We start from the raw sequence: 27997 nt of genomic DNA on the forward strand, positions 1-27997 counted from the left end.
TGTGTACAGTCATTGATCATGCCGTGAATCCAGAAACAAGAGATTTTACAGCGCAGATGCCGCCGGAGCTTCACATCCAAATGAAGCGCTGAGCAGCAGCCGAGCCGTTTTCGCTCTCTCGTCTGGTGGAAATGTTGGGACGAGGCGCGGTGCTCTGTCTTTAGTTGATGCCTTTTACCGTCAAAAACTGTGTCTTTTTGTTTCCACCCAAGTTGGGCTGAGGTGACCGAGATCCCCGTCAACTGCGGATGTCCCTGACCAATTCAAGCGTCTTTCTGCTCAACGAGGTGGGTTTGTTGTCAGTTTTTCTCTTCTTTTTGCATTTCTTCGGGGATGGTCGAGGTAATTGACGAATGAATGAGAAGAAGGGGTTTCAAAACAAGCTGCATGCGTCGTGTAGCCTGTCATTGCTGTACCATTAGACATAAACAAGCAGTAAAAGGTAAAAGCATGTCCTTGTTGGGATACCGATAATTAAATCAGGCAGGCTGACCTCACCGGGAATCTTTCACTCTGGACGAGTCTGCTGTTGCTGTTGGCTCTGACAGTCTGCCAGCAAAAATTAGGGACAGATGAGCTGCAGGGGGATTTGAAATGTTCATAATAAACATTTGGAACAAAATGAAATAATTGGTCAGCTGGAGCAACAGATGAAAATGCAGCTCTGTGGGACTGTTGATGCTTCCACCTTATCATTTGTTAGGTTATTAGGGAAATAATTACAGCTTTGCTCCAGAGTAAGACACAGTAAATGCATTTAAGATATGATAATCATGTTGTCACATATCATGCATGCAGTCAAAGTGTGCTAAATCAGATTAACTCATATTTAAATGAGAAAAGCATTCATATACCACAACTCCTTATAACTGTGTGGACCAATCAATGTGTCAACAACAATAACTCTCTCCTCCATACTTACTGTAATGTCAGTACACATGAGATTGACTTATACTTGCATGCTTATGAGATTTATGTGACAATTGAATTCTTTTTGCTTGGTACTCATCTCCACAGAATGGCATTAGGAAAAGATTAATATTTACAGGTTTAAAAAAAGAATGAAAACAGTCTCAAGTGAAGGCGATGTGAATTATGAAATACATAAATATTCTGAAATATTACTATGTGCAGCAACTGATGATGTAATAGCTGTAAATGCAATATGCATGCAGATGATGTAATTCAGTTCAATGGCTCAGAATTGTAATCCCAGTGTGTTTCCAAATCTAATAATTCTTTCTTGATAATGGGATTCACTTTAAGTTGGTGAACAGAGAATTCTAATATTATGAAGAAAAGTGTGATGAAATAAGGATGAAATAAGTTTTAAGTCACAAAACCTAGTGTTTAATCTTTTAGTTTTGTTTTGTCTTTTTTGTGTTTGAGCATGGGCATATAATGAGACATTGAGTGCCTGGGCACAGATATGCAAAAGGCCCCACCACCTCTCCCACACAGGAGCAAAACATGCGGACTTTGTGGTGATTTTGCCTCTTTTTTGTTGTTTTGTGTGTCGTTACAGTTGTTATGCATTTTTTTGTGCCTCTGTGGAAATGTTGATCGTGATTATTTTGTGGCTCCTTGTGGTAGTTTTTCCGCTATCCATAGTCGATTTGTGTCTCTTTGAGGTAATTTTGTGTCTTTTGTAGTTATTTTGTATCTCTTCTTTGCAGTTCCTTTGCATTTCTTGTGTCTTTTTGTTCCTTTTTTTGTGTCCCTTCTCAGCTGGTACGTGTTAATTTATGTGTCAATTTGGAGATGAAGACCCCCTAAAAATTTGAACCCCTCAGCCTTTGCCCTGCAGCTGATCATCCTGGCCATTAAATCAAATTTCACTCTTTAAGTCACTCTTTCCTGAAGGTCTGATTCATAGAAGATATAGACAGAGAGAAAGATCCTGCATTTCCCATAATTAACACAAACTTGTGAAGGTTGACAAACTGTGGCCCACCTGTGAGATAATCCATGATCCAGGACACCTTTGGGGCATCCATCTGCATCTCTATGAGCTTGTTTACCACCCAAAGGGTCTGGACTGTTTTGAAGGTGCTTGAAAAGTCAAAGCACATGATTTGAAATGTGCTGCCAGCCTTATCCAGCTGGGAAAAGGTCCTCTAGAGGAGCTAGATGATTGCAACATTTGCTTCAGTGTGTGTCTGATAGGAAAACTGCAGGGGGTCGAGTCAGTCTCTGCACTAGATTCATCCGGAGTGCTGGAGTGCTAAAAGTCTCTCCAGTGACTTGTTGAAGCAGGTTTTGTACTTCAAATTAAACATTTCCTCTTGAAAAACAAGCAGCAAATGACTTGTGCAATTTGTGCCATTATATTTGGGGTATGCAGCATTTAGTGAGGAATGACACGCTTTAGAACCATATTGAGAAAAGAAAAGAAAGAAAGCTGAAAAATCTTGTCTCACTATTTTGTCACATCGTTAATTTAATCAAATATTCAGTAAGATGGAGAATGAGACTGGAGGTTGGTGATTGACTTCACAGATTTGATGACCTTATGCTCAACTTGACAAAATAAAACTCGACCAATTACTCGTGACTTCAACTCGGCTTGAGCCCTTTGACTTGAAAACACTTGATACCTTCCTTAAAAGCCAAAGATTAAAAAGTTTTTTTAAAAAAAGTGCCATGAATCAGTTCATTTCCATTCATTTTCAGAATCAACTAACATTAACATCAATCATTTCCAACAAGTTGACACTGAATTCCCCAGATCCATTTTGTGTTAACCCAATCCGACGGCATCCACTTAAATTGCAGGAGAGAACCATGAAGAACTAACATTACTTAGTTCTCACCGGTTCCCTTTTTTTGTAATACAGTAATCACTGAAGAAGAGAACATGATTTCATCTTATTTTTTGGACTGCAGACTGCTGTCTTTTCTTTTTTGGAATTACAGATATTGTTAACATTGCCAGCTTGAAAAACCGCCTTTGCATGAATAAATTAACTCCTCATTGATCCAACTAACTGCACCAGGCATTTGTAACATCCTGTATGTGTGCTTTATGAGAACATAAAGTGAAATGTTTGTGTGAAGAGCTGCTCTGAAACTATCACTTACTTCACTGTCGTCCCACCAGTCTGTTTAACTCCTTACTCCTCTTGGTGTGCACACTTCAAACAGGGATCAGGTCTGTGTTGGAACACATGCTGTACCTGCATGTCTGAACCCATCAAGTACCGCACAAACCTCATGAAAGGATTTGGCAGCAGCCAGGTTTCATGTCCCTCCACTCAAAAATCAAAACGCAGCATCCCCGGTGCCTTAAAATAGCCCCTCATCCATAATGCACCAGCAGCAGCTCGGCCCACAGAGGCGCTTCTTCTGGGACAGACTGACAGACATCTGCACTCAATGCTTGGGTGCAGCTCCTAAAGCTGCTCTCTCTCCTCGTCCTGCCTGTCTCACGCTGAGCGCAAAGCACTGTGGAGTTTAACTTTCAAACCTTCATTCATTCATGTTTTATTCACATCTACTGCTCATGCAGAATTCGAGTGAATGCCTGCACCGTCTCTCGCCTCCACCTCACAGTTTCCTGCAACCTATCCTATGAATTATGAATCTTAACTTTGCTGGAGATTTTCACATCACCCGTAGTCATGGTTTTATGCGGTCAGACTGGTCGGTCTTTAGATGCATGTTGTTGATCTCACACTGAGTCTAATGCACAACATTCTGCACACAAATGAATGCCTGAAGCAGATGCATCCTTCTTTTGGTAAGATGTTTGGTTGGTTTGTACGTAACCTTTGTACATATCCATAACACATACACTCAGCAGCTGAGCAGGTGTCAGAGTACAGCCAGCCATGACATCTAAAGAACACACTCAGTGAACAGAGGGCTACACTGGGGGACGCCTCCACATGTCGAACAGAGACAACTTACATGGCTCCCAAATCCCCTCACCACCACAAGTCTTTCTGCTGTCTCTAAACTTTTGTTTTTGACATGTTGAAATCCACAGTGGCTGAAATAACAGTGTGATAGGACTGTAGAAATGGCTGATTTTTCCCTTTGAGATTTAGCGTTAGTGGTTTATACAACATGGTTGTGGAGACCGCTTTCTACATACTTGTGTGTACTTTTGTTTTGGGGCTCATAATATAAAGCTGATACATTTCCAATGAAGGGAAACCTTAATGATACAGTATGTTATTATTGTTTTGACAACTGAGTTTTCTGACTTTGTGGGAAAGGCTTCAGCACAAACCCCCCAAGATGTGTGCCGGACTTTGAAGTTAATTTGGCATAGTGGCCAAAACATGTAACTACAACTTTTGGGTCCATCATGTGATGCTATTGTGCCCCACAAGACATTTTCTTATAAAATACATTGTGAAAGAGACGACTGTAAATTAGTGGATACATTTTTTGAGTGTTGCAACAAGGGTTGGGAACCGAAAATCTGTTCATAATTAGAACAGAGTACTTAATGCCAAGTACTGGGTACCTGTGGAAAAAAAAATGGTTCTGCTCATTGGTTCCTAAACGTGACATAAAAATGAATTAGTGCAAACAAGTGCTACATATATCTGAAAGGCCATGGCTCTTCTGGCCTCCTTCCAGGACCTTTTTTCATCTGCCAGGACAAGAATTCAATCCATGCAGTCTGATAACATTTGGAAACTCTAGAAGAGCCATATGATTGAATCATTTCATCCCCATTCAAATTAAAGGTGCACTAACCTGGAAGTAGCACACCCGGCTGGCAGAAGTCTTTAGTGCGCCAGCTGTATGGGCTGCACAGTGCGGAAACAGCACCGATCATGTGGACAGTTTTATACGTGGCATTTGAACCATTTTGTCTTCATGCGCCACTGAGCAGCTTTCATAGAAATGAGCGTGGCCCCACCAGTGTCTAGCTTTCTTTATACATCCGTGCTTCGACAGGACGTTGACCTCATGCACTCAGGAATACGCATAAGGAAAGACATTTCCTGACTCTGATGTGGAATAATTTAACTGGGCTACAGAGAAACCTGATCTCAACACCATTAAACATTTGGAATGCCATTTGTGAGACATGACCTTCACCCACCATCAGTGCATGACCTTACTAATGCGCACATGGCTGAGTGGGAGCAAACCTTGCTGCCAGGTTCCAAAATTGTGTGGACAGCCTTTCCAGAAGAGTGGAGACAGCATATTAATGCCTGTGATTTTGGAAACAAAAATCAACATTTACATGTGGATGTTATATTCAGGTGTCCATATATTTTTGTCCATTATGTGTTTGTAAGAAATCCCAAGACGCAGAACTAACAGATGAAGTCTGGGATGAATGTTTATGGAAAATACAAAGCTGTTCTGTCAATGTCAGACTTAATCTCATACAGTTAAAAACTTTATAGACTCTATTACTCCAGGGAAAAGCTACATAGCTTTTTAACTGATATCTCACCTGTCTGTAACCGCTGTAAATCTACAATCAGCAATATAGCACATGCTTTCTGGCAGGCTCGGACTGGTCGGTCTGGTATTTCTGGCAAATGCCAGATGGACCGGCCCAGGGCTGCCACCTGCAATGTTGAAAAAAATTGTAGGAAGAAATAAAAAGATCTGCTGGCAGCGGCCCCAACTGATTAGGGGGTTACACAACCCAAAAAACGTAAATAGTCTACCTATGTAAGGCCGGTGCAGTGGCACCGGCCGCTGTCAGCTCCCCCTCCAGCTTCAAGTGGATCAGTCCATCATGTAATGTCAGAGGTCAAGCAGGAAGAAGCCTAAATAAAATCTAAGCAGATAGAGTGATGTAATTGGTATAAAAACACAAATAAGATGGAAAAAGGAGCCCAAAAATGAAAGGTGGAGCAAAGAAGGTTCGAGAAAAAAGTTGGGTCGGGCATAGCAGTGGACCAGTTCACAGGACAGACTGAGATTCTATAATGAAGATAGAGGGGCCGTATTTGAGAGGATCTGGGACCCCTTACTGAAATTTTCTTCAGTGCAAAGACAAATGTGGTAATATTTTCAGACAAAGCACCTTCCTGTGTAAATTCCTCCTTTTCTGTATGCAAAAACTCTTCTGCATTCCTTTTTAACAATACGTTTTGCTAATCACTCTGACTGGCCACTCTTACTTATTATCTGCTATGCCTGTTAGCTTTCTGTGTTGCAGTTTTTCTACTATTCTCTCAAAAAATAATAAACACATAAAACATTAACATATCTCTTTTAAAAAAAAAAAAGAATCCCAAGACGTGACTAAAATGAGAATATAGTGCTTCAGAATCCATTTTTAACTTAGATCTGAAAGCGTGGATTGATATTGCATCGCACTAACAGTGAGAAGACATTTTATCAGCCTGACTATAAGATTTGATCCCATCCAACCTTACAACACGTGGTAATCTGGTTCATCACAGCGGTGTTTTGTCGTGACAGAGTCCTGAATGAACTTAGCATGCAGTTGCGATACAGAGTCCCATTGGGCAGGAGAGGTAGAGATGAAGGGGAGCAGCAGAGAGGGTGGGAAGGATGATATGCAGAGCGGAGAGAGCCTCACTGACGTAGCAAAGGGTTGTGTACTGAGAGTGGTGGAGAATAAGAGAGGAGGAGGGAAGGGGTGTAGAGAAAGAGAGAGGGATAGACTGCCTACAAGCACGCTACAGTACACTTCAGTGTTACCCAAGAGAGAGAGCGCACCATGACTGACTAGCAGAAAGAGCGAGCGAGAGAGACGGGGAGTGTGCTCTCCCACCTCCAACCAAGTAAGTAGGCTGCTATCTCTTCTGCATCTTATCTCTGCTGCAAATGGCATTCATGGCCACTTGAAACCTAACAACATGCTTTTTGAATAATTCCTGATTAGATGGTGATTAAAGATTTACTTTGAAGAAACAGGAAAACCTTTCAACTCCTGTAATATTGAGTGAAAGTTTGATACGAGTTGATGTCTGTCAAAGTGAGGCACGGCTGGATTTCCATCTACATTTTGGAGCATTTTCACCAAATTTGATGTATGTCCAAACTCCTCATCCTCAGCGCTGACATTTCTGTGGGAAGTCTGAGTTGCACTAAAGCAGAAAATGGCATTTAGTGCAGTTGTGTGACAGAGGAGCACTGGTGGGAAGCTGTGGGCATACTTGCAGGCGTTCATGCTTTCTCTGTTGGTGGGGGGAAGGAGTGCATTTGGGACCGCTAGGCTTCCTGTGTGGGGTCAATTAAATACTGCATGAGACAGAGCACTAAAAGCCTGTCCCATGAGGAGCGAAGTGCTTTGTGTGTTTGTGTGTGTGTGCTCGTGCATGCATATGTGTGTGTGTGTTGGCACATCAGTGTGCAATGCCTTAATTAAATTTGATGAACCAGCAATATTGAGAGGGCCAAAGATTCCAGTTCAGCTTGTTTGTGTTGCTGTTTAGAAACACTGCCATTTTATTATTATTATTATTATTATTATTACCAATCAAAGACTAAAACAATGTGAAATGTTCTCTCATTATTCCTTATGACATCTGTGTGGCTGGTCTCTTCGAGGACATCTCTCTATTGTACTACATAAAACATCATCAGTTGATTTATCTGTCTGTCTTGGCTGTACTATCAGCAATCTGTACAAACATGACTTTTATTTTGATAAACCAACCTTGTGCAGTCAATAAAAAGGCTTAAACTTGAAAGGAAGCTCTCTGTTTTTAGATGTAAAGCTGGAGTGCACGAATATGTAGGGCACCATTACATATTGATAAGTCTGACATTCCCTCAGTTAGCTCAGCCCACTAGCCAAGACGCACCAATTAGGCCTAACTGAAACTTAAATCAGGTCAGCGTCTAACAAACACATCTGATTTAATGAAGGATGCAGCAGCACTGTGCCATTCTGCGCTGCACCGTAGGTACACAGCTTTATGTGGGTTAGCTCCAGCCTCTCTGCACTTTGAAGCAGTTTGGTGAAGTCAGGTTGAGGGATCCCCGGGGGGATGAAAGCCTAAGTATGCACAGTGTAGCCGGCAAGGCCAAGTCAACAGCGGGGATGAAAGATAGAGATTCCTGCGTATTGCTCCTCCACCACTGCATGTCAGCTTCACTGTCTACCCATCGCTGATGATTCACATCATTGCATTGTCCTCATTGCATCAGTAGCATTTCTCTTTGCACTCGGCTAATAGGAGATGCTCTCAAATGTTACTGTGAGGACTTGGTGTGTTGTGTTGTGTTGCGTGCGCTGAAAGGACTTGGAAGTGCTTATTTATAGGCTGCCGAGGGCTCATTACAGCAGGGAGAGAAAGCATCCCAAGGCAACATTAGAGCAGGAGGAGGGTGGAGCTGCTTGGGACAGGATGGAGTATCAATCTGGGTGGCTCTCCTATTGATCCACTCTGCCCTACTCTGGTTGCACTATCAGGAGACCTCCTCTCTGGCTGATCCACCTCGGCCTTTAATGCTGCCTCAGCGCCCACTGCACACAGATATGTGAGGTGCATCTTCACAAGTCAAAAGGGTGGAGATACAGGCAGCTTCTGTGCTTAAATCTGCAGATTTGTTGGGGAAATCTGGATTTTTGTCATCTCCCCTTTCACAGAAGCCACAGTTCCCAGTTGGTGCAGAGATTCTAGGTTGCTTACAGTACAAGAGTGTGGTTGCACTGGGTGGCTCTGCGGTGCTCAGCAAGAAAATAAATAAAGGGCTCAGGATCAAACCTTTATATTTTTTTGGTACCTAGAGAAATGCGTCTGCACCAGCAAGTAAAAGTAGCTGTGCCGTGATGAGAATTAGCCTGCATGACCATCCTCCTCTTCGCCACGATTACGAAGGCCTGTGTGAACTTTAAAGTAAAGTGCTAAAAAAAGAAACATTATGAAGTATGGCTGCATCACATTACCAGGAGGATTGAACAACACTAGATGTAATATCATCCTGTTGGAGCGGAGAAGGAAAAAAAAACATATCATATCATTGCTGCAGAGACTGCATATGCGCTGTATAGCGAACAGAGACAAGCCTCAGTAGCTGTCTGTTCTTGTTCTCCATATGAACACTTCGTTCATATTCAGATGGGCTATCTGGCTTCAGTGAATATAGCTGAGCCAGTCTCAAATCTGCTTTGCTCTTTCTTGAGGGAATTCATCAAAACTCAGTGAACTTTGACAATCCTCCGCTATCCTCTCCCCACTGCCAACCCCAGTCTGTGATGGGAGGAGTGGAAGGAGAGGAGAGCTATATTTAGACCGACTGAACAGCAAAAAATAACAAAAAAGGAAAAGATTCTGCCGTTAATCTGTAGTCCTATTGTTCTCATGTACTGGCTTTCTTCCTCCCTCGACCTTTTTCGTCGTCATCCCTTTTTTCTCACCTTTTTCCTTTGTCTTTATCATTCTCTCTCCCTCTGTTCAATTCAATTTAAGGAGCTATATGACACATAACACAATACACATTTACAAGAATAAAATAGAAAAATAATGTTTTTTAGTGTTTTACTTCCCTCTGTCTCATTCCATCAGCCTTATTCAGGTATGTTTTCTCTATTCTTTCTGTTTCTGGCTCTCTTTTTGTGTCTTGTGTTTACACTCCCTCTCCATCTTTGCATTCCTCTCCCGCTGTTTGAAAAGCTGCTGCTCAATGGCTGCTTCATGCACAACTCTAATAATGAAAGTAATCACCCCACCTTCTCGGCTCCAGAGCATCCGAGCTAGTTCGTCCAACTACAATAACATGTGTGCATGTATGCTTGCTTCCCTGTACTTTTAAAAAGCTATGTAGGAATATAGCCCTCAGACATTTTTTGCTAAAAGCCCTGGTGGAGTGCACTTAATTCTTAAGCAGCCAAAGTTGAATGAGGGTGAGAGAGCGCATGCTGCCAGCATAATGGACGCTAAAGTAGGGTCCTCAGTGCCTGGGGCAACCTGGAGAGTAGTCATATGGACTTGGCTTGCCAGGAACAACTAGGCTTGTCTTCTGTGATAGAGACCTCTTCTCTGGTTTATTAAGACATCTGATGGACTCTAGGTGGCTGCTTGCTGACTCACCGCTGCATTTCTGTTCTGTCGGCTCATGCATCACCTTCCTGTCAGGAGGATGGTGCAGGGCAGGCAGACAGGCAGGCGGGCACAGCCCTGCCCTCCTCTGCTCCTCTCCGCTCCTTCTTTTCATTTCTCCATTCATGTCCTCCTCTCATTCTGTCTTCCTGTCCTAACTGTACAGCCTTTGTGTCAGTGAGGCAATCACCTGTTTAGTAAAGAGAGACTAATTGGGAGAGGAGTGACGATTAGTTGTTATTATCACCAAGCATGGCTTACATAAGGGCTCAGTCTTTGGTCTGTCTTATTTCTAGAAGTTGTATTTGTGGAAAAAGGATCCTCTGCAGTGTGACAATAAACACCAGACCAGCCTGGTTGATCACTTTTTCAGGACCTCTTAAAGAGGGTCACAAGAGACCTCAGAGGATGTGTGATGCTGGAGAGGATACAAGAGATGTGTGATGTTGTGGGGCGACACAGAGGAGAGGAGAGGAGAGGAGAGGAGAGGAGAGGAGAGGAGAGGAGAGGAGAGGAGAGACGGTGCATGAAACCAGAGAAAAGCTCCTTTTCTTACACAAGGGCTGGCTCAAAGCTGAAGAAACCCACTGTACTGTACCAGTTTACGGGCGTGTACACACCAGTGCTGCAGTCAGGGCATCAATTTTGTATAGGAAATGGCTGTTGAGGCAGCGCAGCAGCGTCAGCTGTGAAGCACTTAGGCTGAGCGCGCCTCCCCCCCCTAACCACGGGCTGAGGGGAGGAGGGTTCCGCCTTTTCTGTGCAATGGGGGAGAAGAGAGCGCTGGCAGCAGAATCATGTCTGCCTCCGACTCGAGCGCTACAGGACTCATCTGTAACAAGGTACGCTGGTGATGCTCCCCTTTTTGTTTAAATCACTCTGCATGCAAACTCAGTCTCTTCATTCATGACTCCCCCGTCCGTCTGCTCTGAGACGTCTTCTCTCTGTTTTTCTCTTCTCCCCTACCATCTCTCTTGTCTCAACAGAAGTCTATTCCTGTTCACTCACTTTGCCAGCATCTCTTCACTTATCCTCTCTTCCCTCCCTCTGTCTCCTCATCTGTACTGGACATACTGTACTCCGTACAGGCTACTTTAAAGCTTTCCATTGAACTTGTGCCTCAGAGGGGAGGCCCATCTGTTGAATGTCACCATGGATTTTGACTCTTGAGTCTTGTCTTGTGTCTCCTACCTTTCAATATTGTAGTTGAGCTCATATTTGTGGTTCTGTTTACTCAGTTGGGTTCAAGATGTTACTCTGGGTGTGCAACAGTCTTGCAGAGTCCACGGTGACATATCAACAATTCAAAACTGAAGTGATCAGGAACAATATGCACAGTCAAATGTAACTATTCAAAGTTATATTTCTTTTTGTACAAAATTTCCCTTTTGTGTTTCTATCTGTCCACTGAAGCTCAGCAGGGGAAGCCTGTGTGAAGCACAAAGAGGACATTTGTTCTAACATTACTGAAACTTTGAAAGGTACTGACTGGATTCACTACAACTGAATCCTCATTATTGACTTCAGACAAACTTTGGAATATATTTTTGCATGGAATGAGGATTGTGGATTTGGTCCACATCATTTATATTTGAGGCAAATTAGGATGTTTGTCGAAAAAATCAATTTCAATGTCCATACATGTGAGTGTTTGTTTTAGAACAGATTTTTTTTTTTAAGTAACTCTATTCTTTAAAGGAACAGTGTGTAAGATTTAGGGGGATTTAGTGGCATCTAGCGGTAAGAATTGCAGATTGCAAGCAGATGAAACCTCTCCTGGTTAGTATTCCTTCAGTGTTCATTGTTCAGGTGGTGGAAGGTTTTGGAAGCCACAGAGGTCTCTTCCTCTCCAAATAAATGGATCAGGTGATTAAAACACATAAAAACACAGAACAAAGCCGTTTTACATTACAAATCATTGTTTCTCTGACTGCCCAGTGCCTGCTCAGGTGTGCTTAAATTTGTCCTGTGATAACTAAAGATTCAGATGTTCAGGACGTTTTTACCAGGTGCTGAATTATCCACAGAGGTGTCCTTTCCAAAATAAATGGACCCAGTGATTTGAACTGGTAAAATCCCTGAATAAGGCCAATTCAGGTTTAAAAAAACAGGTGTTTTTCCACCACTGTCATGCTAAATACAACAACTGATGCGAAGATGCACATGGCCCCTCATTATCTGTTTTGTTGGCTTTTCATTTGATGAGCATTTTAAATATCTTCCAGGTTCCTTAATTTGTCTCTTCAATATCAACTAAGGTGACTTACACAATACATTTGGCTTTGTCATTCATGCACATGGAGTGAAATAAAAAACAAGTCTGAAATCTCTCTGAGTGGGACTGGCTTTGAACAGCAGAGCATTGAGGGATGTGTTAGAGTTACCAATGAGGTGACGCTCTACATACGAATAGGCTGTAATATCACACGTTTATCACATAGCTGAGAGGCACTAAAGGAAGAGAGAGAATGAGAAATAGAAACAGAGGCCTCTTCACTTTGAGATTATGTAAAACTTGCCACACAGTTGAAAGAAATCTTTTACACATGTCACAACTGCTTATCATTAAATTGAATCAGCGACTTCTCTGTCACTATTTGTATTGAAAGCTCAGACAATGTTTTTTTTTTTTTTTTTAAGTATTTAAACATCTGGGATGCAGTGTCTGTAGTGGGGCAACAGGGAGCAATAAAGTACTGCTGGTGACAAAATATTCTGTACATATCAATGACTTAACCCTTTGAAACCTGAGCAAGATGTGGCCCAAAAATTAGCAGTAAATTAGTAAAAAATAAATAAGTAAAATTAAAATTACCTGAAAATTAGCACCAAAACTAACTTGCTCACATTTCAAAGAGTTATAAAGCTTGTGAAAGGCACAAGAAAAGTGATATTGTTTCAAGTTTCAAAGGGTTAATCATCTTACACAACAAAACAACAACAATATTTGTCATCAATTCCTTCACTGGAGCAGTGGAGGCTATGTTGAGAATATTATAGTAAAAATGTAAACATTGCATGTTAATATCTGATTCTCTCAATATACCACAAAGAGTTCTGCAGGTTTTGCACAACTCTAAAGCCAAAAACTGGGGAGCCAAGAAAATCTGAGCATTTTTCACTGTTGAAGCTCATTGGGAATCCATGCAGTATTAAGCAAAGTGGTGTGATGCTTTAACAAAGGATTTGGTGATCTGGACGGTAACAAAAAGAAAAAGACTGGCAGTCCTGTGCTTTAACTTTAAGGGAATGTGTTTTTTGGTTTTCTTTAATCTGTCTTTTTTTTAATCTATACAGGAATCCTCACTGTAGTCCCTCTTCATGAAATCAAAACAACATAAATATGCAGTGTTATGAAAGTGCAATCAGTGTAGGTGAAGTCAATGTGTAGATATTTTGTGCTAAAGAGACTCAGTCTTTAGCTGAACATATCAATCCTCTTCATCCATCTACAGAGCTCCATGTGCTTTAATTAGGTTTTGTTTCTTCTGCTGGTAGACTCTTCAGCTTCTGCTCCACCTCTGGCAGCCTTTGATATTCAAATGATATCCACAAACTCTGCGCTCAATTCAGCTAGAACATTTTTTTTTTTGGTGGCATGGGAAAAAAGCAAAGGAGGGGTGGAGATGGTGGGGAGGAGGGAAGAGAAGAGGGAGGAGGAGACAGGGGGAGAAAAGGTAAAAAAGGATGACGTTGTTATTGAGCTATATTTATCTCATGTGGGTGCTCCTGTCTGGTATGTGAGGAGGCTTCCAGCCCTGCACCCAGCTGGGACTGCAGCCACCGGGGAAGAGCAGGCTGCTGATGTAGTGAGAGGACAAATGTAGAATCTGGTGAGGTGAGCTCTGTGAGAGTTTTATCAGCCTGGAAGTTTTAAGTGTGAAGAGGGTGGCTGATTCTTTACCTGTCTGTAATATAAATGTCTTCCAGTGAGTTTTTATTATGATCCTTTACATTGTTTCATGGAGAAGAGACTTCTTTGTTGCTTGTTTCATGTTCAGAAATGTGATGTTCTTGTGAATTGGTGATAAAGATTTAAAGGTTTAGCGTTTAAGATTCAGAGGGATTTAGAGGCATCTGGTGGTGTTGCAGATTGCAACCAACAGAAATATCTTTTAGTGTGCATTGTTCTGGAGGTTTTAACCAGGAGCCAAATTATTTGCTGAGTTCTCTTCCTCTCCAAAACAAACAGACCGGGTGATTTAAACTGGTAACATCACTAAATGAAGCAGTTTCACGTTATACAGTAAATTAGTGTTTTTCTGACTCTTCTGTTGCATACAGGCTGCAGGTGTGGGGGTTTGGCATTGAGCGATTGTGGTTCCATGCTTGTTTAATCCGAATTTGTATGTTGTAATGCCAAGTTGTCGCCACAAACTAAAACTTTTATTTAGTTTAAATTTGAATCAGCCCCTTTGATATTTGACAGAAAATGTAAATGTGTTTTTATTAATTTTAAAGGTCCAGTGTGTAGGATTTAGGAGGACATATTTGCAGAAATGGAAAAAAGTTTTTGTTGGTGTATACTCACCTGGAAATTAGATTATTTGTGTTTTTGTCACAATAAAATGAGCTGTTTATATAATGAATGTACAAAGAAGGCAGGGTCCAATTCATTCTCATTAAAGTTGCTCAGTGACAACAAACAAAATTAGACCACTAACTTTAAACTCATAGCATGTAATTAAAATGGATTTCTCTTTTAAAACAACTCGTACATCACTTGCTTTGTAGACTCAGACCAATCTGGAGTCTAGAAATAGAAATATGGATTTTGCTGCATTATCCTGTAAATCATTGTAACTCTTGTCAGAGTTGTGTTTCAGTTGTGTTTCTTTGTTGTTGATGTTTTGTTTTTTTGGTCCCTGTGCAAGACTGAGCATTTACCAACATCTGGTGTGCCTGGCTGAGTGGATAAATAGACACAAGCACTGTGCTGGTTGTTGGTGTTGTTGCAGTGCATGCTCCCCTGAGACGGCTGCTTTGGAAAGCTGCAGGAACTCACTGGTCCTTGCAGGCTAGATCACATGGCTTCAGGAAAGGACAGGCAGGTTCAGAGACAGGTTGAACAAGGAGAAAGACATGGGAGACACTGAGGGAGATGTAGGTGATCTGTTTGGAGCTGTGTTTGAGCTATTTATACCTTTACTATATATCATGAGTAATTCAGAACAGGTGGCAACAGCTGCTACGAGGTGTTCTGTAAGGTATTGTGGTAGATTTATCTCCCCTCTGTCTGGGCTCTAACAGTTATTTCTCTCCTCTCCTCCTTTCTTTCAGGGTTCAGCCGATTCCTACACTAGTCGACCCTCGGATTCCGACCTGTCCCTGGAGGAGGACCAGGAGGCGTCTCGGCGTGAAGCCGAGCGCCAGGCTCAGCTGCAGCTAGAAAGAGCCAAGGTGAGAGCCTGTGGGTCAAAGGTCAATGCTTGTCTTTAAATTCATCCTCGTCTCCTGAGGAACAGTAAGTAAACAGCTGAATCATCATGTTAATACTCAGAGGTCATTTTCCAACAGGCTGATTTAATCTGGTAGATTAAAGGCATCCTAGTTGGCATGAAGAAAATGTTGGCATCGTGCTCCTCTGCAAAGCACAGATGTTACTTTATACATATTTCATTCATATCATATCAATGTTTTTAAAGTGAAGTAGTTCTGCTTTCATGTGTATGAGGTGACTTTGTCATTGGAGGGTGGAGGATATGAAGGAGATGGAGGAGACAACTGGATTGGATGGCTGCAAAGTGGCAGACCAACAAACAGCAAAACTGGGTGTTTTTTAGTGAGACATTGCAGCATTTCCAGCCGTGATTGTGCCACCAAAAGTGTATATTTTAAAGGTCCAGTGTGTAGGATGTAGTGGCATTTAGCAGTGAGGTTGCAGAACTGAAACATTTCCCATGTGCCAAGCGTGCAGGAGAACCATGGTGGCCAACAAAAAAAAACTGAAAATGCGAATCGCCCTATCTAGAGCATATTTTTGGTTTGTCTGTTCTGGGCTATTGTGGAATAACATGGCAACTTTTCCCGACCATAACCTGACAATTTTTTGTAAAAAAAAAAGAAAAAGGAAAGAAATGTAAAGTTTAAACATATCTTTATAATAACATAAAACTGTTACATATCTGCACGGTGCCATTTGTCAACATTTATCCCAGTTATTGGGTTGCATTTGTGATATGTTTATATAGCCAAAATTAATCTTCAGACTAAAGATATTGGTTAATATAAAGGATATATTAATGTCTATTGCCATATAGCTCATTTATATCCCTTATTTATTTGTCTGTCAACAGTCCAAACCAGTAGCATTTGCGGTGAAAACCAATGTGAGTTACTGTGGGGCCCTTGATGAAGATTGTCCAGTCCAAGGTGCCGCTATTAACTTTGAAACCAAAGACTTCCTGCACATAAAAGAGGTGAGAGGGCTTCAACACCAAGATTAGCATGTTACATCCAAGTGAAGACTTCCACGCCAACACATTTTGCAGCATAACTCCTGACTGAGTCATTCAAAGTGTATTTCACTGTCATGCAGAAATATAACAATGATTGGTGGATCGGTCGGCTGGTGAAGGAAGGAGCAGACATCACTTTCATCCCAAGCCCAGTCAAACTGGAAGCCATGAGGATCAAACAAGAGCAGAAAGCAGCAGCAAGGTCAGAGGTCACACAGCTCTGAAAGATCTCTGCTATTGCTCTACTTATCTCTGTATCTTTCTTTCGGTCTGTCTCTCTCTCTGTTGTCCCAATTCCACCAGTTTCCTGTCTCACACACTCTTTGAAAACTTTTTTTTTTTTTTTTTTGACGTAACTAGTTCTTGCTCATGTGTTGCTCTGTTTTGGAAGTCCTTCTTTCTAAATTGCCTCCTGAGGGGATTCTCGCATAATGAAGCTTTGCATTATGTTGCTCCACAGGAAAGGAGGGAACGCTTCATCTGGAGGCTGGAGGTCCACCCCGCCATCTGCAGGTAAGTGGGACTATGAGAGGAGTCCTGCTGCTGTCTGTCTGCTATTTCTCTGCAGGGACCGCTTGCTCTCATGGGGTCACATTTACATACAGGACTGTTCCTGGGCTCAAATGTTCCCTTCTAGGAGAAATGTGTGTTTGGTTAAGTGAGATTAACACTGAATTTACATCAGCCCTCTGAACTGTGTAAACAAATGCTACTTTTTTGAAGGGCCGCTGTGTTAATATTATTTAGTCCAGCGTGGTGTGCATGTTTCTTAATTTTTTGTTTGTTTGTTTTTTAAACATACTTTTTTATAGCCTTAAACTCAAATATTTTAAACTGAAGTAATAACTTACTGCCAGAGCCTTCTCCATAGCTTTTATCCTCCTTGTTTAACATCCATTCTGTTTATTCTGAAGCCAAACAGAAGCAGAAACAGGTATGTTTTCCATTGGGCCTCTTCCTTATTTAATGTCTAAGAACACCCTCAATTATACTGCTACACTTATCACAGTTTAGTGCATTCATAAGGCTCTGTGCATGCAGAGCGGCTAGCTAAATGTGTGCGTCGTTAAGGTAGATCTACTTCAACATATTATTCTTTTCCAAATCCTGTCTATGCAGACTGAGCATGTTCCTCCATATGATGTGGTCCCTTCTATGCGGCCAGTGGTGCTGGTTGGCCCCTCGCTGAAAGGCTATGAGGTGAGACAACCATCAGTACTGCTTTTCAGTTACTTTACTGTTGTTTTGTGTTTGGAGTAATTACCTGGATGTGATCAGATTATCGATCAGCTTGCTGTCCGCCTCAGTGTGTCTTCACTACTCGAGCATGCACGTTAGAAATGTTATGTCCTGCCTTTAAGTCTTAAGTTAAGTAAAAGTGCCAAACATCTGGAAGGTATAACACCCAGTATATGAGTATTTTCTTACTGCAGACACCCTCATATATTACTTCTTAGCAATGCTTGCATTTTACCATGACAGGTCTGCCAGTAAGTCAACCACTTTGGTCCTGACTGAAATGTCTCATGTACCATGGACATTCATGGTGCCCAGAGGATGAATCCTCTTGATTTAGTATTTCTTTAATCTTTAGCCTTGCACCACCATAATTTTGTTTTTTATGAAATTTTACAGTCACATTCATGGCTCCTGACTTTTACCCTAGTGCCATTAGGTTAAAAAAATCATTTTTTCTAATACTCAAGTTTTTGACCAAATACCATTGAAACCATTCAGCCTCAGCTGTCAGCTACAGCCACAGCAACAGAAGAAAATAAGAAATAACAGGCCGAGGGCAGGGTCTCTGCAGATAAATACATTTCCATGCACTTTCAGCGAGCTATGTGTGATGATTGAGAGGGATGACTTTTGTAAGAATTATACATTGAGTTTTAGGTAAATTTTGCATAGTATGCCTTTAATACAAGTAAGCAAATTTAACTGATAACTTCATGCTGTAGTAATTTACACACACATATAAACTATGATTATGAATATTAGTGAAAGATGTGGCATATTTGAGGGCTGGATCTTAGTCTAGGGTCTTTTCTCCTTTTTTACTGTTTGTTCCAGTTTAATCTGGACTGCATCATCTGGTCCAGTATACATTTGCCTGGTTAGATCTAAAGTGAATCACTCTTGCCTCTATTATCCCATTAACACTGATACTAAACACCGCAGTCACATCCTGATGAAATTATAGCGCACACAACAGGAATCTTAGATGCATTTTGAGTGATACAGAACTGCCTGCGTGCCCCTTAACGTTCACTACTGTCTGTGATATTCTCCAACACTGAACTCTCTATAACACATGTTGGATGAGATGTACGAAAACACATAGCGGTTAAACTCGATTAATCTTAGAATATGTCTGTTTCGAATGAATCTGCGGATGTTGAAATGTGAGGCGTGTAACTGAACAGAATGTCTGTGTGCTTCAACATTTTCTCTCTGCCCTGCTCTCTCCTCTATGACTGCGCCGGCTGTGTGCCAAGCCGTTTGTTTTGTGTGTGTGTGTGTGTGTGTGAAATATTTATGCATCGCTCGAGTGATGTGCTTTGGGGATGCTCCAGTGGTGAACGCCAGCCTGTCTCCCTCTCTCTTCCCCTCCCGTTCTCCTTTTTCCCCGCTTTGTCCCTCTTGTGCATAGTATTATTTTCGGTTGCTCACCATTGTTCTCTCTCTCTTGCACTCTTTCCCCCTCTCATTGCTGTTGCTCCATCTCTCTGATACATCGCAGAAGAGCAACACCACTGTGCGCCTCATCCCCCATTCTGAAGGCCATCCATTTTTCAAGACTGTTTGAAAATAGACTGCATCACTTCGTTCCCACAGAGCACATGCAAACACAAACTCTCTCTTACACAAACACCCAATCTGTCTCTATGTCATCCTTAAATGATCCCCTCCTCACGTGTTAAAAGACATATAAATGAACTCTGCTTATGGGATTTCCTGCAAAAAATTGAATTACTGCCTTAAAAATTCTTAAAATTACATCTTTTTCTCTGTTATTCAAAAATCCAGAATCTATGAATATGGAAATGTTGTTATTTTTTTTAAAAATGGATGGAAGTTCATTGTCAGTGTGTGTGAACTGGAGGCTGTAAGTTTCTACATCACACCTCTTAAGTTTACATGTTGAACCACAACTAACTCCAGATTAGTTGTGATGCCACAAATCCTGCTGATAGATTCATGTTTTAAACTGTTAGAACAGAAAACAACAACAACAACAACAAAGCGTTTCCCCTTTAAGCAGATAAACCTAAAAACAGCCTTCTAACCACTAATTAACCACTAATAAGTAAAGATTACAACTCCTCCTGTGGGCACCAATCTGTAGAGGCTGATAAAGGGGACTTAAACTAAAGTGTTTCCGAAATCAAAAGTGAGTGAGAAATAAAAAAATAATGCTGTTGAGCTAAGTGTGTGTGGATAGGTGCATATTTCTCCTAACTTCTTTTCTCTCTTGCTCCCTCCTATCTGTATTGCCTAGGTAACAGACATGATGCAGAAAGCCTTGTTTGACTTCCTAAAGCACAGATTTGATGGCAGGTGGGTATGTCCGTCTGTGTGGCTGTCCCACAGCTGCAGCTCGCTGTACAGTAACACTGTGACCTAGCTACTGAGCTGTTCCTGGGATTCTAGCTATCAAGTTTCATGGTCGATAGGACACATGGTGATGATGATTTATTTTTAGCTGCATGAGAGTACAAGTTCGCCTCATCCTTTGAAATGTTGAACAGTTGTGGATGTGATGTGATAAGACGCTTCTTCTGTAGGATCTCTATTACACGGGTGACTGCTGATCTGTCACTGGCGAAGCGCTCGGTGCTGAACAAGAAGGCCATAATGGAGAGATCGAACACACGCTCCAGTCTGGGTGAGTGACGAGAAAGTTGTCCTTTGATGTTGTTTGCTAAATAAAGATTAATACCTTCTAAGAATAGATGCCTCCTCTCTCTTTAATGTTAAGTCTGTGCTAAACTTAAGCAGCTGATGTTGCTTAACACAACTGCCCGTCTGTCTTTGGTTTGTTTACAGCTGAGGTCCAGAGCGAGATAGAGAGGATCTTTGAGCTGGCCAAATCTCTCCAGCTGGTCGTCCTGGATGCAGACACCATCAATCACCCAGCGCAGCTCCTCAAAACCTCTCTGGCTCCCATCATCGTCTACGTCAAAGTCTCCTCGCCTAAAGTAGAGCACAACCCACATAAACTTCACATAGAGATATTTGCCTGTATAATTGTTGATTATTGTTGAATTGTTTTGGTGTAAGCTGCTGAGTGTTGGAGATATTATTCCTAGAGATGTCTGCATTCTCTCAAGTATAATGGAACTAGATGGCACTCGGCTTGGGGTGCTCAAAGCAACAAAAGTTACCTTTGAAAACTCAACAGCAATGTCTCTTTCCAGAAATCATGACATGGTTACTAAAGATGATTCACAGACCTGTGCAGACCTGAGCAGCTTCATTTAGGAACTATTTTCTTTCTGCTGAACTGCAGCCACCAACAGTACAGAAGAAAACATGCAACATATGTTTTAGCGCTTTCAGCAGCAAAAGCAGAGTGCCCCTAGTTCCATTATTTTTGAGAGAAGACAGACATCTCTACAGACATCTCCAACACTCTGCAACTCACATTAAAGCAATGAAGATTAATGTATAGCACCACAGGTGAGAGGACAGATTAGTGTTTTTGGTTTGGGGGTGAACTGTTCTTTTAAATCATCATCATCATTGATTAGTCGATCATCAGAATATTAATCAGCTCCTATTTGGATTGTTTATTCAAGTAAAACTAAGTCAAACATTTGGTATTTCCAGCCTCTCCAGTGTGAGGTTGTGCTGCTTTTCTCTGTTTTGTGTCAGTGTAAACTGAACATTTTCTGATTTTGGACCCTTGGTCAGACAAAACAAGATAGACTCTCAGAACTTGGGACATTTTATATATGTATTGTTAAGGTGATATTGGAAATAATCCTATTCCTAATAACAATTAATACCCTGGTTGGATGATTTTTTTTTTTTTTTGTAATCTCCGTGCTGGCAATAGATGTGGCTGGTGGCATTATGTTTTCTGATTGTCCATACGGGCCATATCGGTCCCATTCTCGTTAACACAATGAATTGACTGAAGAAGAATTTGGTGATCAAAAGAGCCTTGTTTGTCTTATTCTCGTGATCATGATATCTCAAGAACACTTTGAGGGAATTTCTTCAAATTTGGCACAAACACTCACTTAAACTCAACAATGAAATCATTATTGTTGATATATATATATATATATATATATATATATATATATATATATATATATATATATATATATATATATATATATATATATATATATATAATCATTTATATTATAAATGTCACAGAGACCTCACAGAGTGTGTTTTTTCCTCAGCTCAAGAATTCATATACTTATTATGACAACATTTTTACAGAATTGTTAAAAATGATAAAATGATGAATGAAGTGATAACATTTTATATCAAAAAGGTTAAAGGCCAGCCAAAGGTGTCATATCTCAGGAGCAGAAGCAGAAAAATTGGTCAGATACTGAATTGGTGACACTAATCTTAGGTTCCTCCTTGAAACTGTGCTGATTGTATAGATCTTTTGTACTGCCGGGGGGAGGATGTGTGTGAAGCATCCATGTTTAAGAGTTTGTAGCTTCTTTACACCAACATCTATTATTAAAACACTGTCAACTATTATGGTTCTACTTTCCCAATATGATGCAGTGTTGCACAACACTGTTGTTCAGATTTCATATGATGCATGCACATCTGATAACCTTTCATGCTTGTTTTTTTATTTTTTAACTGCTTGACTCTCTATGTCTCTGGTTCATCATACAGGTCCTTCAGAGGCTGATCAAATCTCGAGGGAAATCACAAAGCAAACACCTCAACGTCCAAATGATGGCAGGGGACAAGCTGGCACAGTGTCCACCTGTATGTCAGCTTGCCTACAGCTCTATATTTACAATGCTCAGGAAAAGCTTCATATAGTCATTTATGGACATTGAGTGGTCTCACTCACTTTTTTCTCATCTCTTATTTTCCTATCTTCGACTCATTAGGAGATGTTTGATGTCATCCTGGATGAGAATCAGCTGGAGGATGCATGTGAGCATCTTGCAGAGTACCTGGATATTTACTGGCGTGCCACGCATCTCCCCTGTTCTGCCCCTGTTAACCCCTTACTGGACCAAAGCGTGATCACCCCACCCTCAGCTAACTCCAGCCAACAGGTGAGACATACACACAACTGATGTTTGATTTATTGACATTTTGGATGCATTGTTGATCTGTTCTGCCTCCTGTGTTCATTCACTAGTTTTCTGAGACTCAAGAGTTGATAGAATGATCACTACCACAGACAAAGGTAAGAGAAAATTTGGTTCCTGTAGTCTTTTGCTACTGGTTTCTGTTACTTTTTTCTCTCTTGAAATGTTGCCTTTGCTCCCCTGCAGGAAGCCTGTGCTGTCGGCTGGGGTCAGACTAGGAGGTCATAGAGCACAGGGACCAGGGCGCCACCAGGGGGCAGCAGCAGCTCTCATCTCTCCAAAATCCAGCCACCACCTTCTCTGGCCTACACCTGAGGCGAAGAAGAGAACAAGAGCAGAGTCCCTTAAGAGAGAACGAGCAGGAGGCTGGTGAACTGGAGGAAGAGGAGACACGGAAACATGGAGAGGAGCAGGAGGAGGAGGAGGAGGAGGAAGATTTGATAGAGGAGCTTCCACCTCACTGCTGCCCCCTCGGGATGAGCTCCCTTCCCCCACCGCCACACGACAACTCAGGGCCGCTTTCTACAGCTGCACACCTACTGGTAACAAAACCCAGTACATCAGTGCAGTCACTGCACAACACCTTCCCTCACCCCTCCTCCCACCCTGACCTTGTCCCCAACTCCCTGCTTTAACACTGAAAGTCACGTCCCCAACGCTGAGCCAGCCCATGTGTGAGCAGACACCCTGAAGTGGCTGTCCTAGACACACATAGGCTAATTCAGCTCTCATTGTAGGCAAATTAAACACTTGTGAAGGCAGAGTATGTCAGCATACAGAACTGTAGCATAGCTATCAGTATAAAGCAAAATACAAACATGAATAGCTTCCCACTGCAGGGTTCCCAGGGTTTCCTCTCTGGTAAACCTGGCTCGCCCTCTGGCCAAAGAGTGCAGAGAGTGACAGAAAACCATGTTTGTATGTCCTCCATCTCTACACCTCTCTACAAGCTGTCGTTGCAGTTTAACCAAATGTTTCCTCAAAGGCACAATTGTTTTTAGCAGAGTCATCATGGCCTCACCTCACAGGAAAATGATACATTTTCTTTTCCATGAGCACTTGCTTTATCTCCTTGTTTATCCAGTAGCCTTTTAAAATGATACTTTCTTTCCATTTATTTTATTTTTTTACAGTAAATATCTATACTACTATCTATGATTCATATCTTGGCTCTCGATATGGTTGATCACATATCTGTACGCAACAGTGATGCAAAACTCATGCATGTAAAGCACATACTTGCACATCAACAGTCTATATGCATCTTTTGTCACAGCTGTGAATGTATAAATGCTGGTCCGTTGTCTTCGGAAGGATCATTTACAATAACTGTGGTTTGTTTGCAGATATTTGGTGGCAAATCAAATCACCTAACTAAAATGAAAATGCAATTCAATTGTAACCAAAAACTTTGGTTAGTGTCAAATATGTTATTTTACCCCCCTAAAAAATCAACTTTAGTTCTTCTTACTGACACAATTTGAAAAACCCAGACATTTAATTTGTAGCAGGTGTCAGGAGATTCACTGATATTTAATACATGGGCATATAATTCCTAAAAATGACAGATGCATTACTTTAGTCTCAGGCTCCAGTTTTGGCACACCTGATATGTATTAGTTAGTATTATTAGTATTAGTTGTTTCAGCAACACCGAACTGCTCAAGATGATGGTTTTAAAGCAAAACTGAAAGCTTGAGACTGAAACAGCGACTGTCCTTTTTTTTTGTGGAGAAACCATACTCTTCAACCTAGATGTTGCACATTATATTTTTTAAATAACACGTATTGTTGGCTGTTTATAGTATTTTTATTTCTTTGTTCATAGATATAACAAAATAATTTCAGTCCTCAGATATCCACATGGACTGTAAAACATAAAAATCATGTTATTGAATAGATTTACTGTTTAATTTCCAAAGACAATACATGTATAGATTAACACACTTACATATTACCTCAGCATGTGTGCTGAATGTAATTTTTGGTGATATTAACACTAAAATAAACACATCACCACCATCTACACAGTCAGGAACATACAGTATCTGCATATTTTTTGTTTTACCACATCTGTGGCATCATTTCCATCTCACTCTTTATTGCTACTCAGTGATGTAGTGGGTGGCCTCCAGCGCTGGTTCCCAGCCTGGTGGTTGAGTTTGCTATTGCTTTGCACAGGATAAGGGCCCAGTGAAGACCTGAATTCAAGCTATAGGCCTGTTCACAGAGTCTGCACTCTGCTCTGAAAGCCTTGTCCTGCATTAGAAAAATTACCAAGTATCAAAAAGAAGAATGCAATGAGTTCGTCAAAAAAGAAGCCTATTGGGTATGTATGTTTATTGAAACAAAACAGTATAAAAAGTTATTAAAAATTAGGGATGTCCCAGTCCAATGTACTGATCGGGATGGGGAATATTTAGCTTATAGACAATCCGATCCTTTGTTTTATGTTAGCTGTCACATAGGTGTTTTTACTTAAATGCAAAGCAATGTGGAGTGTAGCCCTCTTCACCTCTGCTCCACTAAGCTGTCTGTCTCTCCTCTCTGCTGAGCTTAGGAGCAGTGGCTGAGCCCCGCCCACCTCAAAACACCACACATAAACGAAAACGCAGTATGACACTTTTTATTTCTGTTATTTACTGAAGTTGTGAACACTTGTTTCAGCTCAATATGAGAGTCTTTCGTTTTGCCTTGAGCTATAACGCTAGGTGTTTCTCCGCCCCATTCAGAGGAGAGAGCAGAGAAGACGGTGAAAGAAGAAGGTGCAGAGCTTACTACAGCCACACTGACAACTGTGAAGTGAAACACAAGCCCCACGAGCAAAAAGCTAACATGGCTTATTTGTTAATGAAAGGTTATCTAACCCCAAAAGATGTGCAGAGGACAAAAATGCTAAAAAATAAAAATAAAAAATCAACAGAATATAGATCATTCAGGTCACTAAGACACAGGCTGCACTGCAGCAACAAACACTGGACTCTCAAAGGGACAAAGACATTCCCTGGAGACAGCAAGGAGGCCAACAAGATTAAAGGGAGGGGTTGTCATTTTATACTTTATTTTGTAAAATAAATAAATAAAAATAATAGGCTAATAAATAAAAAATAAAAACAAAAAACACGGAGGAACAGCTTTGATGCAGGTATTTTAAAATTACTTTTAAGGGGCCTATTTAAAGTGTCCACTGTGCAGCTGTATTATCTCGGAAAACAAAAGTATTGGATTAGGTCTTGGTATCAGCAGATACTCAATACTAAATGACTCGGATCGGGATAGGGGGCAATAAAAACATGATTGGGATATCCCTACTAAAAATACCAACAAAAAAAAAAACCCATCTCTGATGCAATTCACAGGATATCATTTTCTCAAAATTCATCCAAATTGCTCATTTTACATATATTGTGTTCACTGTTTTGGTTTATTGTAAAGTTTATTGGTTGTTCTGTTCTGTTTTTGTTGTGCATTGAATATAACCATAACCATAAAATATGTCACTTAGTCAAGTATTGTATTGTATTAAGTCGATTATAGAAAAAGGGTCCTTTAAGGAGAAAGGTTGGGAACCACTGAACTATTAATGGAGCTTCTGAATGAAGTGAAAAAGAAGCTGCGGACACATGCACTCACCCTCCACTACATCAATTCAGTTTCAGTTTTTTAAATTTTATTTATAAAGCCCATTATCACAAAACACAGTTTGCCTCAGAGGGCTTTACAGCATATGACATCCCTCTGCCCTGAGACCCTCAGACCCTCACATTGTCTAAGGAAAACCCCCCCCCAAAAAAAAACTGTAACGGGGGGGGGGGGCACTGTGTGAAGAGAAGACTTTATTTCTTTTGAAGGGACATACAGATCTCTAGGAATATCAAACGATTGCAATGTGTAACTTCCTAATAAGCCCAGTAAATTATCAAATTATCAAAAAGCTAAATCAGCATGTGCACTGCAGGCCTTCAAGTATATGGAGGGCGACCTCTGGTGGTGGAGTCATGTTATTCTTATATCCGCCACTGCTGGTTTCTCTGCCCATAACAAACATACCGTGACAAATTTAATATGCATCCACATAAATTAAGAATATGTACAATTTGCAGTTATAAAATGTATTAAATATATTTGCTGCAAATATCAAAAGCTTCCAAACTTCGCATGGCCATCAACTGTCTTTTTTGTGATTATTTAATCATCTTTTGGGCTCCATTTCATATCTTACAGTAAATGAATGCATCTCAGATGAGATTATCGACATCCATGCAACTGCTTTTACCATATAAAACTATAGAATCCAGCTAACATACCACATATGTAAATAATCTAATGTATGTGCATGACATATTGTATTCCTGTTTCATCAGAAGGGCTTTTTAGGACCATCCTCACATGAGCCATTCAGAGTACATAACCAGTCACATGTATCAAGGCTTAATTGTACATACTGTATATTCAATATGCAGATATTATAATTATTATTATCAAATTGCACAGAAACAATAAAAGCTGACCGGAAGTAGAAGGGGTTTAGTCACAGCACACACTTCTATACTCAACGCCTCAGAAAGCATGTGTTTATCTGTATTCTCTTTTTAGAATGATGCACTGCAGTTATTTAGGACCACCGTAAATTTTGCTTCCACTGACACCCACATTCATTTCTGAAGGACCAGGTTTGAGATACATAACTTCTACTTGATGAAACAGAGAGCACAGTACCTTCCTTTGATTAAAAAACAAACAAACAAATATCAGCTCCTTCTATTTGCTTAATTTTTATTGCAGGAAATTTCTACAAAAAGTGAATTATTCTTTGGACGTCCAAAGCACAATTTTTTACAATTATCATTTCCTATTGCGTTTCACTTGCCTAAATTCTGTATGCAATACAAAGTCTAGCACTGACGAGACACTAGCTGAGACTATCAAGGTATCTCCTCAGTTATGATGGGGTAAAATTGCACTACTATCATTTATACGTCTGCTTTATGATGCAATAAATGCACTAAACGTTATGCTGTACCCACCTCCAATACCAAACAAGTAGTCTGATCTGATGATGATGTCAACATTTCATGTGGTTTCTGACGAGTGGAGATAAATGATATCCAACAGTGTCTGATGATGATGTGTACAGGGTGCATCTTTTGTCTATAGCACATTTGAAAGAGGGGGTGAATAAAACACAAACAACATTTACGTAACATTTCTCTGTGTGCAGTTTTTGTTT

The 27997-nt window shown here is 40.9% G+C and overlaps 1 protein-coding gene across 2 annotated transcripts; it reads left to right on the plus strand.

Moving 5' to 3' along the window:
- Positions 1-11: 11 nt before the first annotated feature.
- Positions 12-27971, plus strand: LOC121946850 (calcium voltage-gated channel auxiliary subunit beta 3b). 2 transcript variants are annotated; one of them, XM_088082200.1, is made up of 14 exons: positions 12-287; positions 15282-15401; positions 16298-16420; positions 16540-16661; positions 16920-16972; positions 17374-17393; positions 17579-17659; positions 19962-20020; positions 20248-20348; positions 20510-20661; positions 22337-22432; positions 22561-22731; positions 22818-22865; positions 22954-27971. In XM_088082200.1, the coding sequence occupies exons 1-13, from the start codon at positions 249-251 to the stop codon at positions 22845-22847; spliced, it is 1167 nt and encodes a 388-aa protein (XP_087938326.1). In that variant the 5' UTR covers positions 12-248; the 3' UTR covers positions 22848-22865; positions 22954-27971. The 2 variants fall into 2 exon arrangements, with proteins under 2 accessions (XP_087938326.1, XP_042347575.1); XM_042491641.2 differs by lacking the exon at positions 12-287 and adding an exon at positions 10517-10843.
- The last annotated feature ends 26 nt before the right edge of the window (positions 27972-27997 follow it).

Source organism: Plectropomus leopardus, chromosome 9, assembly GCF_026936395.1.
Source record: "Plectropomus leopardus strain MGB_pleo_1.0 chromosome 9, ASM2693639v1, whole genome shotgun sequence".
In the NCBI taxonomy this organism is placed as follows: domain Eukaryota; kingdom Metazoa; phylum Chordata; class Actinopteri; order Perciformes; family Serranidae; genus Plectropomus; species Plectropomus leopardus.